Genomic DNA, 17,379 nt, shown 5'->3' on the forward strand with positions numbered 1-17,379 from the left:
AAGAGGGTCTGGAAATATTACAACCCATCTTCCCTCTTGCAGGATGCTTTTCAGAACTAGGGTCTTAAAATTCTCCATAGAGACAGAGTCATGGGGGAGGAATTACTCTGTGCTTGTGAAATGCTTAGATATAAATGGCTGCAGGGAGGCAGCTCCCTGGCTTGTCTTAATAGAATCTTAATAGGAGAGTGTCCTATCTATTCAATTGGAAAATGCCACTCACCTTCCCAATATTAGTAAAACACTGGGATACCTCAGACAGAGAACAGGGCATCCTATCAGGGAGCAGACACGCTGTACTCCGTTTCTCTGAAGCTAGGACTCTTTCCCACCCCCATCGTCTGCTGCCAGCATGTCTGAGATGCTGCCTCAGCTACCCACGCTCTGAGGTATGCCTGTGGCAGACACACAAAAGACCTTTTCAAGCCTCCTTGAAATAGGTGGGCTACAAGACTCTTGATCTAGCTAACGAAATGTTACAAGAAATGAGGTTTGAAAAGCCCTAACATGATCTTCCAATTTATCTTTTTCCTTGTTGTGGCAACCACTGACATTCCAAATGGTGGAGTCTTCCCAGCCATGTCCTTGAGTAAATTAGTGAAGCAGAGCCCTCCCTCCTTCTGTATTTCCCAAACTTAAGTAGAGTCTGTGGAACAGGAATACATTTTTCTGTGTTAAGCCATGGAAATTTGGGAATGGTTGCCTAAGCATAAATCTAACCTATCCTAACTACAATGCCCTTGTGAATAAATATGCTCAGGTACTTGTATGTTGATTTTTGCCTTTGTTAGATTATATGATAATTAAGACAAAAATTTCCAGCTCTTGTCCTCTAGACAAACTGCTCACTGAATCCCTCGATTGATAGCCTAGGTTTGATAGCCCACATCCACTTTCCAGAGCACAATTTCTGTATTTGCCTTTTTGTACCCAGCAACTTCAATGGGCAAGTGACCTTGGACATATTCTCTGCTTAATCATGAGGAATAAAACCATGTTGCAGTCATCAAAAGACATCATGAAGATGCTATGATTCCAACCAACCTACAAACCAGGCTTCCAAGGCCAGCTATGCTGCAGCCTCGCCATGGCCCAAATTGGTCTTCAGCATTGGAAGGCCAGAAATTCTTTTGCCAGGATACTCAGAGGGCATTCAATTTTCAGGGACTAACTCATACTCATCAGACTCACATACTAAAAGACTAAGGTAAGCCAGACATCATTTTATTTTTTACAATAAGAATGTGTTTCTTCCCATGACTTGAATATTCATGAGCGTAATCCAGGATGATTCTTCTCTACAAGGGCAAACCAGGGAAGACAGGATACACAAAGGAAGGTTGACAGATGAGTTTTGGGAGGCTTATCATCTTGGAGGCTGTATTAGTCCATTTTCACACTGCTGGTAAACACATACCCAAGACTGGGTAATTTATAAAGAAAAAGAGGTTTAGTGGACTCACAGTTCCACATGGCTGGGCAGACCTCACAATCATGGCAGAAGGCAAGGAGGAGCGAAGGCATGTCTTACATGACATCAGGCAAAAGGATTTGTGCAGGGGTACTTCCATTTATAAAACCATCAAATCTCATGCGACTTATTCATTACCACGAGAACAGTATGGGGGAAACTGCCCCCGTGATTCAATGATCTCCACCTGGCCCCACCCTTGATTCATGGGGATTATTACAATTCAAGGTGAGATTTGGGTGGGGACACAGTCAAACCATATCAGAGGCCTTTCCATCCAGACCATGAAAATAGGTCCCAATAAACCATTGGATCATTGGCAAGATTGAATTCTCTCTCTCTTTCTGTCTCTGTTAACATCAGATAAATACTACAGATTTCTTGCTTTTAAGTTCCTGATTTTTCTTCAAACAAGACTCAATAAAACTGGCTAAATGTTACTTGTCTTTAGGTCAATAACTGTCCCATCATGATTGGTTCAGACAATCATTTAAAGGCAACATCCTGATCACTTCAACAGATGACTGCTTTCATCTACTGCATTTACATTTGTCCTAATTTTGGGGGTGTCTATCACTCTCATTTATCAAAGAGTCAGAATTGAGTCTTGGGTCTCCAAAACTCACCAGAAATATCTTTCTAAATTTTCATAAGGGGTAAACAAACTACAATCTCAGGGTCAAACCCAGCCTGTCACCTGTTTTTGTAAAAAGTGTCTTATTGGAAGACATCCATACCCACTAATTTACATATTGTCTATGGCTGCTTTTGCATCCCATCGGCAGAGTTAAGTAGTAGCAACAGAGCCTAAAATATTTACTATTTGCCTTTCTTTACAGGAAAAAAGTTTGCTGGCTCCCAATGTACACAGTGTCTTTGTCATCTTACAACAAAACAGCCTCTCTTACCAATGTCTATGGTCCACAAGTCATAGTCAGGTGCACCCTCCAGGTGGTGGCAGAAGATATCCAAGAATGGAAATTCCACGCTCATGTGCATGGGTGCTCTCATGGTTCTGATCCCAGGTTTCAGTGATTTTTAAAAAGTTAATTTCTATAGTGAACCTGCTGTAGACCACATTGCAGGGATGGATACTGAATAAAGACCCTCAGCCTGATAAGAAAGTTGTGAAAGAACTAGATTCTGAAAGAGAATTCATCACTTCCTTGTATAAATCATTCACCTCTTTGGTCCTCTTCTGTAAAATCAAACAGCCCAGCCTCCATAGTGGGTTGTCATGAATATCAAATGTGAGAAAACTGAGTGAAATATGTTGTAAGGTCTTTTGTAAATGTGAGGGGAGTACAGTAACTTTAGGAAGCACTGCATCACACTGGCTTATGTCTAATAAATCACATGACATAATACAAATACTTGGAGTCTCTTGCATAATACTAGCAAAACAATTTTCTTGGATCACTTGCTGTCCCAAAATTTCTTCAGTTGTTACCCAAAGGACTTGGCACAGGTACCCTGGATGCTCCTCATGCCAGAGATCGGCTCTATAAATAAGGAACAAATTGAGCCTTCTGCTGGGAACATTCACTTTCCCCAGTGCACAGAGACAACATCTCAGTGGTTTCCTAGCTCCAAGAAAAAGCAAACAGCAATTTTCCTTTGAAGTAACTTGATGAGCAACCAGGAAGGCTCCGAGACACCCTCAAGAACCCAGGTAGGTTTTGGTAAGAATCACAAAGGCTGCTGCATGGGGCAGAGGTGAATGTGCCAGACAGCATAGAGTGTAATGAGGTCTCTTGGATCCCTCCAGCCTGACATTCTGAAAGCAAATGAGCAATGTTCTCTTGGGCATTGTCTTAAACTCTAGCATTTATCGAAAAATCAAATGATTGTCTCTAGGCAGAATAGCACCCAGAGAATAAATATTAGAATTCACTGAGGGCACAGTGGGTTATGAGTGTAGTGTGTGTGTTAGTGAGGATGGGTAACTACCAATATGGCTAATGCATAGAGAGATGGTGTGTGTGAGTGCCTATGAATTAGCATAAATGTAATCAAGGTGCAGTATAGGAGGATGGTAAGGACTTTTAACCGTGGATCCCAACTATGTGGTCCAAATCTCAGAGCCACCTAAATTTGCCTAGCTGTGTAATCCTGGGCAATGCAGATTAAATCACTGTTCAGCACATATTCCTTGCTCTACCATCACCTCCAGGGGAGAAGTGTCCTTACTTGCCCCGTCAAACTTGGGTTTGGCCATGAGACTTGCTTTGGCAGATAGAATATGGACAGAAGTGGCAGTATACCAATTCTGAACTAAGAACTTAACAGGCATTGCATGAACAATCATTCCTCTATTATCATTCAACCTCACCACGAGAGAAATCTGCCCCAGGTACCCACTGCTACTCTCCAGCCCAGGCTCCAAATGAAACACACAGAGCAGAGCCACCCTAATCAACCCACAGGCCTGTGAGTGTGAAAATAAGTGTTCACTGCTATACATCACCAAGATTTTGCTTTCATTTGTTATACAGCAAAAGCTGACTGATACAGGCAAGTTTCTTAACCCCCCACCCCAGGGAAATGGAGAGAATAGTGATGCCTGCTGCAAATGATTGTTACAAGAATTTAGCACTTAGAACACTTTCTAGCCTGTAGTAAGTGCTTAACAAGTGTTAGCGGTTGTTGCAGTAGCAGCTGCTGCTGCTGTTGTGTGTAAGTATCTGAGTAAGCAGGTACCCGAGCAGGTAAGAGTGGGTGATCATGTACTCAGGTGTCAGAGCTAAAGAAGGAGCGTGGGCGGGCAGGTGTGTGAGTTGCGCAGGCATATCCCTCAGCAGAAGTACTCATTGATTCTCCTGCCCCCTTTGACTCCAAAGGCCTGAAAGTCCACACTGGAACGAGCTGAGAGAAGCCTGTCAGCCTCGCTGACACTGTGCCGGGACAGCTCCTCCAAGCCGTCCTCGCTGTGGCCCAGTCTCTCTAGGTTGACGTAGGTAACTGTGGCCTCAGTGGAGTCCCTGTTGAAGCACTTTCGGCAGCGCTTCTGAAGAGCACCGCAGCAGACAAGCAGCGTGAGAGGCAGGGCAATGACGATGGCCACACTGATCACCACCACATTGATGAGCTGCTGAGTGTTCTCAGCATCCACCACTTCATTGGTGGAGAAGATAACACACTGCTCCTTCCAGGGCACCAGGCCCTGCACGCAGACACACGCCACATACTTGGTCTTGGGCAACAGCCCAGTGATGGTCACTCTGGTCTTCCCAGGCTGCACAATCACCCGCCGCATGCTGTGCTGCCCAAAGACCGCATAGAGGACACTGAAGGCAGTTGTGTTCTTAGCCTGGGGTGCCTTCCACACCAAGGACACGCTGTGGTAAGTGTCCCCCACCACCTTCACAGACCTCACCATTCGTGCCTCTGAGGGTCCTGCCCGCCCATCAGAGAGCTCTCCCAGGGCATCCATCTGGAAGTGCTCGAGGGTCAGCTCCTCCTTTGTGCTGGGCACAGAGGGTCCAGTGGCCAGGACAGCGGGTTTGGGAATCTGGGGGACATGCCTGGCCACCAGCTTGTTGTTGTAAACTGCGGCTTCCCCTCCGCCGCCTGTCCTTGCCCATAGTGCCCCTGGGCTCCCACTGTGTTCTGTGGAAGTCGGCGGCTCAGTGACAATCAGGGAGATAACAGTTTCAGAGGCTCCCAGGAAGTTCTTGGCTTGGCAGATGTAGTCTCCGGAGTCAAGGTGGGACACTGCAGGCAGGCCCAGCAGAGTCCAGCTCGTGCCGTCACTGGAGACTTCCTGGTGCACTAGGAGGAAAACAGGCATGTGTGGGAGAACGAATGGGCCCATCTGCCCCAAGCTGCCTTTCAGGGCCAAGTTCACAGCCCCAGGTGGTACACACTCAGGTGTCATCGTAAGAAAACACTGGCAGTCACTCAACGTTTCTTAGACCAGCCAAGGGGATCAACATTACCTTGGACTCAAATGTGGTGAGCCTCTGGAGCCCCAGGCTGAGGCAGAGCCTAAGAATGATGCCTTCCAAATCTGACAAGTTCACACTATAGGTTTTTTTGTTATTGTTTGCTTTTTTCAGACAGTGTCTTGCTCTGTCACCCAGGCTGGAGTGCAGCGGTGTGACCATGGCTTACTCCAGCCTGGAACTCCCAGGCTCAAGTGATCCTCCCACCTCAGCTCCTGAGTAGCTGGGACCACAGGCACATGCCACCATGCCCAGGAATATATATATATATATTTTTTGCGACAAGGTCTCACTATGGTGCCCATGCTGGTAACTCCTAGACTCCAGCAATCCTCCTGCCTCAGCCTCCCAAAGTGCTAGGATTGGGTGTGAGCCCCCAGCCAACCCACTATGTTCTTAAGGGCCCTGGAATTTTGCAAAGGTGATCAGCTAGATTGTGCTGGAACCCCAGCTCCTCCATGTATGAGCTGTGTAATGTAGCATTTAGCCTCTTAGAGCCTCAGTTTACTTATATGCAAAATAAGAAGGAAAATCGGGTTGCTCTTTGAAGTTCAATGTCATTATGTGCATAATACACTTAGCACTGTGCTAGACCCACATGAAGAGCTCGATAGATGGTAGCTCACATCATTAATTACTCCAGGTAATTCTGGTTTAATATTTACAACTGGGAAATTTATTATAAATATTAACACACTAAAAGAGGGTCTTCCACCAAAAAGTCAGCTTTTTGTTCTCTCAGGGTGGGCCCCAAGTCTCTATAGAGTGTCTGGTGGGATATGATAGGACAGGTCAAGAGCCACTGTCATTGTTGAATCTGTTGTCACAGTGATTTGCCTCACCTCTGGGAAGCCCCTGTCAAACTCAACTCAGACAGGTGGAAGCCCAGCTTTGCTTAGACAACTTCCCTCTGGCCCTGCCAAATCCCCATTTGGGGAGCTGCTTTGCCCTCCCCAGTCTAGGTTCTCAGTGCAGCATCCCTGTAGCTCACATACCTGTACCGTTAAGGGGCCTGCCATTGGCCCTCCTCCAGCTCATCTCGGGCCCAGGGACTCCAGTAGCTCCACAGCGTAGCAATGCTGTGCCACCCAAAAGGGACCTGATGCTGGCCACTCCTGGATGGAGCTCTGGGCCCTGGCACTTCCTCAGTTCAAGCTGGCTGAAGGCCACTCCGGCCAGGCTACGTGGGCTGGCACATCTCAGTTCAGTCTCAATGAAGGCCAAGTTTGGGGCCCAGCCATCCAAAAGATGAACCAGGTCATAGAGTCGGCAGTCACATGCCCAGGGGTTGTCCTGTAGCCCTGCAGGGGTAAAAAAGAAGACAAGATATTCAGATAGATATTCAACGTCCTCAGGCCCAGCACCCCTTCCCCTCTGGAAGGACAGGCAGGTCCTCATTCAGAGTCAGCAGAACTGGCCTCTGGACCCAGCTCCTTGCCTTGCTAGTAGTATGACCTGAAATTTGATTTTTTTGTGTTAAATAGTAGCATTACTTTCTTTTCAGGGTTGCTTTAAGCATAATCAAAAATAAATCATATTAAGTACCGAGTAGATATACAGCATACTGACAAAACCGGCAATTACTGTTGCCATTCTCGGACTGATCCTTTCAGGCCACTGGCCAGGCAGTATTTCCACAATAATTGCAATATGACAAAATCCATTTCTAGAAATGCATCACTGACCCCTGATCCTTGATGCCAGTTCTCCCAGTATAAATGGTATTTTCAGCATCATCCCGGCAATGAAGGTGGCTGCTCTGAGCCATGGTCCCTTTGACATAGGCTTAAATGGGCGTAAACAGCAGGGTGACAGGGCCAGAAAATCAAATCCTAGGCTATATCCCCTACTGTCTTTACTCTAAAATTGAACATTCTTACAGAGCCGAAAGCAGATCACTGTACCCACTCTGTCAAAGAACATTATAGAGATGGAGGGGTACCATGTGCATATAAATGAGGGGTACTATGTGTCCTCAACTCTAAGGCACAATTCCTTCTTATAGGGTTGCATTACTGAAATGCAAGATAAATACACTTGATATGATGTCCTTTTAGTCTCCAAAGACTTATTGAATTTAATAGTGTATCTAATAATCAATGATATCTTATACATTCACACAGATATATTTAATACATGCGTCAAAGGGTTGGGGTGGGTGCACTCAGATCTGATTGTATATTCATGTCTCTCAGGTCTCTTTGAGCACAACCCACGGGTGCCAGTTCCTTTTCCCACCTCCCCCTCACCCCATCTCACCAGTGGTTGCTGCATTGTGTCATTGGTTAAACGCACTTAATGATACATCTGCAACCCAAGATTCATCAATGCCTGGCTCCAGTGGTGAGCTACCTGGCTTTCGTTTTATCACAATAGGGCCAGAAAGAATGAATGTAAAAGGCAAAGTTAAACAACAGTGAAACTTTCACTTGCCAGACTGACAAAAGTTAAACATTTTGGCCATTTTAATTGTTAGTTCCATGAGTGTATATGTTTTCATCTCTTTTGTTCTCTGCTGTATTCCCAGCACCTAGAATTGGAAGGCATTCAAAAGTATGGAGTCTCACTCATTGCCCAGGCTGGAGTGCAGTGGAGCAACCTTGGCTCACTGCAACCTCCGCCTTCTGGGTTCAAGTGATTCTCCTGCCTCAGCCGCCCAAGTAAGTGGGATTACAGGTGCCCACCACCACATCCAGCTAATTTTTGTATTTTTGGTAGAGACAGAGTTTCACCATATTGGCCAGACTGGTCTCAAACTCCTGACTGCAAGTTATCCACCCGTCTCGGCCTCCCAAAGTGCTGGGATTACAGGTGTGAGCCCCCGTACCAGGCCCAGATGGGTTTTTAAATGTCTAATATGCACACTCTGTGACCTGATAACTCCACTTCTCAGTTCCTATCCTAGAGAAACATTGATGTGCACAAGAACGTATTGCCGGCCCTGTGCGGTGGCTCACGCCTGTAATCCCAGCACTTTGGGAGGCCGAGGTGGGCAGATCACGAGGTCAGGAGATCGAGACCATCCTGGCTAACATGGTGAAACCCTGTCTCTACTAAATAAACAAAAAATTAGCCAGGCGTGGTGGTGGGCGCCTGTAGTCCCAGCTACTCGGGAGGCTGAGGCAGGAGAATGGTGTGAACCCGGGAGGCAGAGCTTGCAGTGAGCCGAGATCGCGCCACTGGACTCCATCCTGGGCGACAGAGCGAGACTCCGTCTCAAAAAAAAAAAAGGAATGTATTGCCAAGAATGTTCTCTGTTGCATCATAGTTGTTACCAAATAATGGAAACAATGTAAAAGTCCATTAAAGGGGGAATGGCTAAATAAACTATAGTATAAATATGTTTATAACATAGTGCAGATATAGTATACTATAGAATATTTTGCAGTAGTTTTAAAAATAAACTTGATCCATTTGTAGTAATTTAGAAAGATCTACAAGATATAGTGTTGGGTCAAAAAGTTAGCGTTGGTTAGTATGTATGACAAAATTTTATGTAAAACATACACATAACTTTTCTGAATCCATGTATGTATGTGTATATATGTATATACATATGCATATGAAATGTATCGGAACAGATAGGGAGCTTGCATATAAATATGATAATAGTAACTACTTTTGGGAAGGGGTTGGAATAGGGAGAGAGGACAGAAGGGTCTTTAACCTCTTCTGCAATATTTTAAACATTTGTATTTATTCATGTATGAGTTGTATAATTCAAATCAATTTTCCAGAATGAATTATGCCCCTTCTGTCATTCTCAGGACCAGGCAGGTGCCTTGGGCAGGAAAGATCTGGCTCACATGGTAAGCTGTTGGTTTGTTAAGAACAGGAAGGAACCGAAGAAATAGCAGGTCCAGCTGGTGTAGTGTACTAACCCATTCAGCTCTGAGTTGGGAAATTGAGTCTCAGGGGCCTTCTCCTGGTTGTGTGACCTGGAAAGACCTCTCTTATGACTGCGATATGAACTGCCACAGTCTGGCTTGTGGATTGAGCTCCTAAACCCGCCGCTCTTGTGGATCTCACTGTCTTTGCTCAAACCTGGAAGGAAGGTATGATTTCAATTTTCCAAATAAAGAATCGAAACTCAGGGAAGCGTGGTAACTTGCCTAAGACCCCAGGTGAAGGTTGCCGCCCCTTACCTAGGACCAGCCTGGGGTGGTGGCCGGGAGGAAAGATACCGGTCTTCAGGTGAGCCCAGGAGACGATGAGCTCCTGCGGGAGCCTCATCAGCTGGTTGCTGGAGAGGTCGAGGAAGGTGAGGTTCTCCAGGAAGCGCGCGGCCTCAGCGGGCACAGCTGAGAGGCGGTTGGCCTGCAGGTCCAGCAGCCGCAGCTGGGGGGCGTCCCTGAGCGCCGCCCAAGGGAAGGCGGCCAGGCGGTTCCCGGGCAGCCGCAGCTCCCGCAGGCGTGGCAGGCCCCGCAGCATGAGGGCGTTGAGCTCGCTGAGGGCGTTGTAAGGCAGCCACAGCTGCTCCAGGCGGCCCAGGGGCCTGAAGGCCTCGCCAGGAACCCTGCGTATGGCCGTCCGCTCCAGGCGCAGTCTGGAGGTGTCCGGGGGGATGGACGCCGGGGGCAGGGTCATGTCGGGGTCGTTGCACACTACTGTCCTGCTGGCAGAAATGAGGGATAGTTGAGCAAGGATCCTGCCGGGTCTGGGATCTCCCACCGCTACCTCCCTTCGCGAGGCCTCCAGTTCTGCCTGTTATCACCGGACACCCACACCAGAGTCCAAGGCATGACGGGGACCTGGAGAGGGGCCCGGAGCAAGCAGACCTACTTTTCCCTTTGCAGAGGTCTTGCTCTCAGAGCCTTTCACAATGGTCCCAGGAAGGTGATTTGGTCTTCACGGTCCTGCAAGACCCCACCCTTACACTGTTACGACCCATAACAGCCCGCAGCACCCACAGTGCACTAAGAATGAACAGCATTAATAAACCCCATGATCGCGTTGTGCACTGTTGCTTTGCAAATATGTGTTAGAAGTGTTCGTTTGGTCGGGCACAGTGGCTCACGCCTGTAATCCCAGCACTTTGGGAGGTGGAGGCGGGTGGATCACCTGAGGTCAAGAGTTCAAGATTAGCCTGGCCAACATGGTGAAACCTTGTCTCTACTAAAAAATACAAAAATTAGCCAGGCATTGTGGTGCACCCCTGTAGTCCCAGCTACTCGGGAGGCTGAGGCGGGACAATCGCTTGAACCTGGGAGGCAGAGGTTGCAGTGAGCCGAGATCACCCCACTGCACTCCAGCCTGGGTGACACAGCAAGACTGTCTCAAAAAAAAAAAAAAAAAAAAGTGTTCGTTTGTTAAATTATACCTCAATTTCTGTAACTGTTTTGGTTTATCATTTAACAAAAAATATACCAAGGACATCAAAAATGAAACCACCTCAAGTCTCTCCCACCTCTGCGGAGCCATGCGATGATCAAAGTGTTTAAGAGCCAGGACTTGGCAGCCCCACAGCTGGATTCACACCTGGGCTCTTTGCTTGCTGGCTGTGTGTCCTTGAGTACATTAGGTAACCTCTCTTTTCCTCAGTTTTGCCATCAAATAGACTCCACAAGGTGGTTATGGGGTTTAAATGAGGTAATGCATGTGGAAGCCCAGCACATTGCCTGCCACCCTTCATGAGCCCAAGGGTATGGATCACTGTCATCAATGTTTGCATCTCAGCACTGCAAGTAGATCGGGTCAGTCTTATCAGCTCTTCTACCCAAACCACGACTTCTTAAACCTTATTCCATTAAGTTTGAGACTAAAGCAGAGGATAGAGAGATAATAGGAGGCAGTCCCTGCCCTCAAGGAGCCTACATTTCAGGGCTATGTTTTATACTACGTAAACTGAAAATAAAATCCTAAGCCCCCCAGCCACTGAACAGGCCTGTCTAAGGGAGGTTGTTCTCTTGTAATAGCATAACCTACTGGTCATATCAGGCTTTCCTGGAGGTGCACACACATATCACCAGCATCCCTCAGCATAACTCTATGCTCCACTTAAAGGCAGCTGGGCTGGGCTTGTTTTTTCTTGTAAACAGTGTCCACAAACAGGACGGATATTCTTACTCACTCCTTTTGAGCAAATATACATGGAACTCCTACTAAGTGATGGGCAATTCAGAAGAGAATCAGCCTCATAGCCCCTGTCTCCATACAGTGTGTAATCTAGCTCAGGAAGAAAGAGCATTTGCAGCAATGATATTTCCAGATACTAAAATAGGTTTGGGCAGGTGTGATAGCTCATGCTTGTAGTCCCAGCTACTCAGAAGGCTGAGGTGGGAAGGTGGCTTGAGCCTAGGAGTTGGAAGCTACAGTGAGCTATGATTGTGCCACTGCACTCCAGCCTGGGTGACAGAGCAAGACCCTGTCTCAAAAAAAGTAATACAGGTTTGGGTATTGCAAGGAGGAAGGTCTGGATGTAGGTGAGAGAAAGACAGGTGATTGGAAAACTTATCTTGAACGGGAGAGAAAACGGTAAAAGGGGCATTTAAAGGAAACCATAAGAACCCAATGCAAGCCTACACCACAGCTCAAACCTCCAGCACAACTCCGGGTGGGGTAAAACCAGAGGCAAACTGGGACAAACATCATGGGCACAAATCCATTCAGGTGCACAGCCCAGCTCCTCCCAGGCAACCCCAGTGCCCACAGGCACACACTTCACGATACAACAGCTCAGACATAAAGGCTGGGCTCTCTGAGAGGCCCAGGTTAGAGAGGGATCTGAGGAAGGCTTCTGACATGCAGAACGAGCTTTGGTCTAACTGCACAGTCTGTGCCCATAGCCACAGGGGACCTCAGGGCCCGCTACCACCTTTCATGGCCTCATAGGACCCTCCATGCAGATGGGCTGGTGCATGTTAGCCATGGGATAGTCAGGCGGGTAGAACCAAGACCTCTGGCTTCAGAGAAGGGAATGCCCACTGACTTACATTAGCGGCCCTAGAAACTCATTTTCCATCTTAAGATTAACTCTGCTGCCTGGAACTTACCACTGGTCCCTGCCCATGGCAGCATCACCAGATAAGTGTTCTGAAAACTGAATCGGAATGCCTGGGTTCCAGGACTGGTTTTGTCAATGATGCTGTGTGGCTTTCAGCCCTATGCCTTCTACAGGTGGTGTGAGGCTTTTTGTCACTCCAGTGACACTGCCCAGGCTGGAAACAGCAGGCTGTTCAGGGCTCAGCCTGGCTTCTCTTGGGGACAGGACCCTTACACTCCATATGAGTTGATGCACTGGACACTTGGGCTACAGTGGAGCTCATTCAGGTTCTCAGATCATTTGAGGTGTCTTTTCTTAGTGGTTCTTCTCCATTCTCTGTCTCCTCTCATCCCCCAATCAACTCGACATTCGTTGCCAAGATTATTAAAAGGGTAGCTCCAATAACATTGTTCCCAGGATCAGAAACCATCAGTGGCTCAGAAACCATGCAGAGGTCATTAATGGATAAGCTAAAGAAGTTGGAGAAAAGATGATTTAAACATTGCTAAAGAAAAGAAGAAAATGAGCAGTAGTGGAAGAGCAAGGGTCCACAAGCCACAGTGGCATGGGAATGTCCCATGAAAGGAGAGGAGGAGAGAATGGAGGTGCTCTGAGGGATCAGACAGAGGGTGGGGAAAGTCAAGGAAAAGGCTGGGGATGGAAGGAAGCATGCTTGTCATGGGATGGGCACTCCTGGCTTTTGGAGCACTCATAAAAAGGGATTGAGGCTGAGGCTCCTGGGATCTGGCCAGCGAAGATGGAGAGGAGGAAGAGAATGAGAGGCAAGTGGTCCCATCATGGGTGGGGTTGTAGGAAATGCCTGGGATATGATTGAACATTGTAGAGAGGTCAGGCAAGACAGTGCAAGTGGCCTGGGAAAGAAGGGGCTGGGGAAATATAGAAAAGAAGAGGGAATAGAAAAAATAAAGGAGAAGAAAAAGCAGTAAGGGAGGAGATTTCCTGGACCTTTAAGGAGGGCTCTTCACCAGGAGCCTGGAAGAGGACTTAGGAAGGACTTCCTAGAACTGACATACTTGTGCCTCATCCTCGGGCCCATGTGTATAGATACCTGGTACCTCTCGGACAGAGTCACCCCCTTGCCTGCTGGAAAACAATGCAGCACAGACCACCCCATAGGATCCCTGGTCCTCAAGGGCCGAGGGAGATGAAGATCTCACCCAAGGCCCCAGCTCCAACTCCTCCCAACCCAGCCTAGCTGGCAAAGCAATGGAGGCTGGGCTGCCCATCCCACGCACCCGGTACCATACCTGGCCTTGCTGCCATCACCCATGATATGGAGGCTGCAGCTGCATTGAGAGGGGCAGAAGCCCCGGGTCTGGGGGGGCCACCCAAGGGCCAAGAGCCAGAGCATGCCTAATGCCACCCTCATGGCTCCTGGCTCCTCTCTGGCCTGGGCAGAGGCCTGTCCCTGGACCGCTCCGTCCCACCGGCCCAGCCAGCCCAGCCAGCCCAGCAAGCCCAGCAGCTGCCCACTTGCTCGCCAGCCCCTTACAACCCCTCCTGAGGCCATCGGATAAACACGGACAGGCTGGGGATTAGGGAGGGGAGTCCCAGCCGCAGCACTCAGCGGCTTATTGCTTTCTGAATCACTCAGTCCTGAGGGTAGGGGCGGGGGACCCCCTTCCATAGCAATAGCCACGGGCCCAGAGAGGCCAGGGCAGGGCACAGCAAAGCAAGACAAGTAGGCAGCTTTCCAGAGGCGAGCAGCCATGGGACTGTCATCTGCAAAGCATCCCATCCCAACAAGGCCACGGACAACACAGACCCCACTGGAGTGCCAGGGAAGATGGAGAAAGAACCCCTGCCTCAGTAAGGGCCTTTGGAAATTCTTTCCTGTGACACTGTCTCATAGCAAAAAAGCAGTGAAATGAAGCAACTCTTCCTGATGGTGCTAAAGGCATTGGAAGGAGGCTAAGCTCTGGACCCAGGCTTCCTGGGGTCAAATCCCAGCTGCTCCATTAATGGGCTGTGACCTTGGGTGAGTCACATTATCTCTTGGCCTCTGCATCCTTATCTGACAAAGAGAAATAAAGTTACTCCATGCAGGGTGTTTGTGAAAATTAAACTCAAATTCCAAGGCCTTGACAGCCTGTGGGAACAGAAGCTCTCTCACAAGTTGTAAGTGCCCAATTTCACTGGTACTTATAAGACCCTGCTTACAGAAGAACTGGACAGATTCAGATATTTTGGGGAGACATCAGAGGTGTCTCTCATAGCCCACAAACTGTCCCAGGCTGCCAGGCAAACAGCTGCCTGCCTTGAGTGCCCCATGGATATGGATTCAACACACTGCTATTTCAGCTGAGCCCTTCTGGGCATTACTACGAATGCCAAAGGTGGAGATGTCTCCACATAAGGGACAAGGGCACCCCTCTCCTCAACGGACTGTACTCCAAGGAGGGCCCCAGAGAGGTCTTAGAGAAGGCACTTTCAGGTTTTTTTGGAGACAGAACCCCAACCTCTAATAAGGGCCTTTGGAAATTCTCCATCCATAAAGCTTTGTTTTGCTTTATAGTGACAGGGTTGCTCTGTCACTCAGAGTGGAGTACAATGGTGTAATCATAGCTCACTGTAGCCCCGAACTCCTGAGCTCAAGCCATCCTCCTGCCTCAGCCTCGCAAGTAGCTGGAACTGCAGGCAACCACCACCATGTTTGGCTATTTTTAAAAAATTATTTTTTGCAGTCAGGGTCTTGCCATGTTGCCCAGGATGGTCTCAAACTCCTGGCCTCAAGCGATCCTCCTGCCTCAGTCTCCCAAAGTGCTGGGATTACGGGCCTGAGCCACTGCACCCAGACTAATTTCAATTTTTACTTATTCTCTCCTAACCCTATCTCACCCCACCATATCTACTCAAGATGCCAGTGGGGACTGACCAGGGATGAGTCCCAGCAGTAGACACTCAGTCCACTCATTCATTCATTCTTCACATTTGACCCTGAGGTGTTGTTCTCTGGTCCAGCATGCCCTACCTATGTTGTTTGGCTTTTCTAGAAGGTTCCCCAGTCCTTCATGCCTGTGGCTCCAGGAAGGCCTAGACCAGTGAGGTATGACCTGCAAAGATATCTGGGGCCCCAGTGCACACATAAAATGCCTAGCTCGGTGCCAGGTCTGTTTCAACAATACTGGCTTCTCATTCTTTCCTTCCTTCCAATGCAGCCAGTAGGATTTTCTCAGTGCTTCCCAGCTATACCTCCTCCTCCCCAAACCCAGCCGCCAGCTTGCCTGTTCCCACAACTCTGCTTCTTCCTCCTTGTGTCTTTTGCCCAAATGAACTTTACCCTTTTATCTTGGCCTTGCCCTGCTTTATCTTCTCTCATGAAGGCTTTTGTGATCTTGAAGGCATGAAAAAAGGACTGACATATGTATTAACCAACACCATAAGGTAGAAATTGAGAAAGAAGGCCAGGCATGGTGGCTCATGACTTTGGGAGGCCGAGGCCGGCAGATCACCTGAGGTCGGGAGTTCAAGACCAGCCTGACCAACATGGAGAAACCCTGTCTCTAATAAAAATACAAAATTAGCCGAGCATGGTGGCACATGCCTGTAATCCCAGCTACTCAGGAGGCTGAGGCCTAGGAGAATGGCTTGAACTGGGGAGGTGGAGGTTGCGGTGAGCCGAGATTGCGCCATTGCACTCCAGCCCGGGCGACAGAGCGAGACTCCATCTCAAAAACAAACAAACAAACAAAAAAAGAAATTGAGAAAGAACAGGGAACGCTCTGGAGGGCGCAGCCATAAGCTCAGCCCTGCAGAGGGATTAGGCTTGGATGTAAGTGAGGACTCATGAGAGGAAAGGCCTGGGAAGTAGGCATTCCTGGAACAGAGCAGGTTGCTCTACCAGGTGAGTCAGAAGATGCCATTGAAAAGTGCCTGAGCCTGAGGAATAGGAGATCGGCTTTTGTTCCAGCTCCATCCATAAATTACTGCATGGCCTCAGGCAGATTCTTAACTGTTTTTAGCCACAGTTTCCTCATCTAAAATGGAAAGGATAATGGTATCTAACTCATGGAGTTGTTGTAGGACTCATCAGAAGATCCCCTAGCACAGGGCCTGACCTCACTCGATATTAGCTATGTTGCTGATAGTGCTCTGGAGCTTGGTTTCTTTATCTGAAAATGAACTAAGTTGTCCTAAATCAGTATTTCCTGGTGTAAATTTTATCATGAGCCGGAGCATAACAGTGCATAAAGAGCCAGTGTACCAAGAAGTCATTTGTAGCAGCCAAAGCTCTTAGTGGGGCCGGCAAGGCTGGGCGGGTTCGGGGTCGGAGACTGACAAGACGGCAGGCAGCCCCTCTGTTCTAAGACAGTGTCCTAGGACATTTTTTATGCTCAGGTGCTCTATGGGAGACAGGAAATGCAGCCCTGAGGTTTATATTCATGATATCTAACCAGGACTTATACAAAGGCCACAGACAAAAGACATTGACATTGCAGAAAAGTAAACGGAAGAGTCCAGTGGTCCCACTCCAAGGCGCATAACTAGTTAGTGGCAGATTCAGAACCAGAACCCCAACCCCATTTTCTGGTCCCAGATGGGGTTCTTCCTCTGACAGCAGGCGACTTCCCAAGCCTTATCCTTTCCCCAGCGCTTTGGAGTACACTCATGTGAGCCTGAGGACACACACACACAGGCACCAGGCTTGTCGGGAACAGCTGCGGCTCAAATCCCTCCTCCTGCTCCCCTCCCTTGGTTATGCAACTCTTTTCCAATTAGGCTCTCAGCCACACACCATTTGGATTCCCCGACCTTAATCCTGTGCAATGGGGCTGAAATGAATGAGACAAGGCTCCATTCTGGCTTCACAAAGGCTGCATTGTCCAACTCGTGAATGGGTTCCTTCTACTTGGGCCAAGAGGACCATTTGCAGCGGGGAGGCATCCAGAAACAGCCCAAGGTCCAGCATAATAACCTGCATGTGCCTCCACGCACATGGGATGGCCCTTTAAAAGGGAGGG

General features: G+C 48.3%; 1 protein-coding gene across 1 annotated transcript; it reads right to left on the reverse strand.

Annotated features, from left to right (window-relative positions):
• Positions 1–1,210: 1,210 nt before the first annotated feature.
• LRIT1 (leucine rich repeat, Ig-like and transmembrane domains 1) lies at positions 1,211–13,802 on the reverse strand. The gene is made up of 4 exons (XM_034931756.3): positions 13,666–13,802; positions 9,561–10,027; positions 6,411–6,716; positions 1,211–5,242 (listed from the first exon to the last, which is right to left on the reverse strand). The coding sequence occupies exons 1-4, from the start codon at positions 13,785–13,787 to the stop codon at positions 4,266–4,268; spliced, it is 1,872 nt and encodes a 623-aa protein (XP_034787647.2). The 5' UTR covers positions 13,788–13,802; the 3' UTR covers positions 1,211–4,265.
• Positions 13,803–17,379: the final 3,577 nt, after the last annotated feature.

This window comes from Pan paniscus, chromosome 8, assembly GCF_029289425.2.
Source record: "Pan paniscus chromosome 8, NHGRI_mPanPan1-v2.0_pri, whole genome shotgun sequence".
In the NCBI taxonomy this organism is placed as follows: Eukaryota; Metazoa; Chordata; class Mammalia; order Primates; family Hominidae; genus Pan; species Pan paniscus.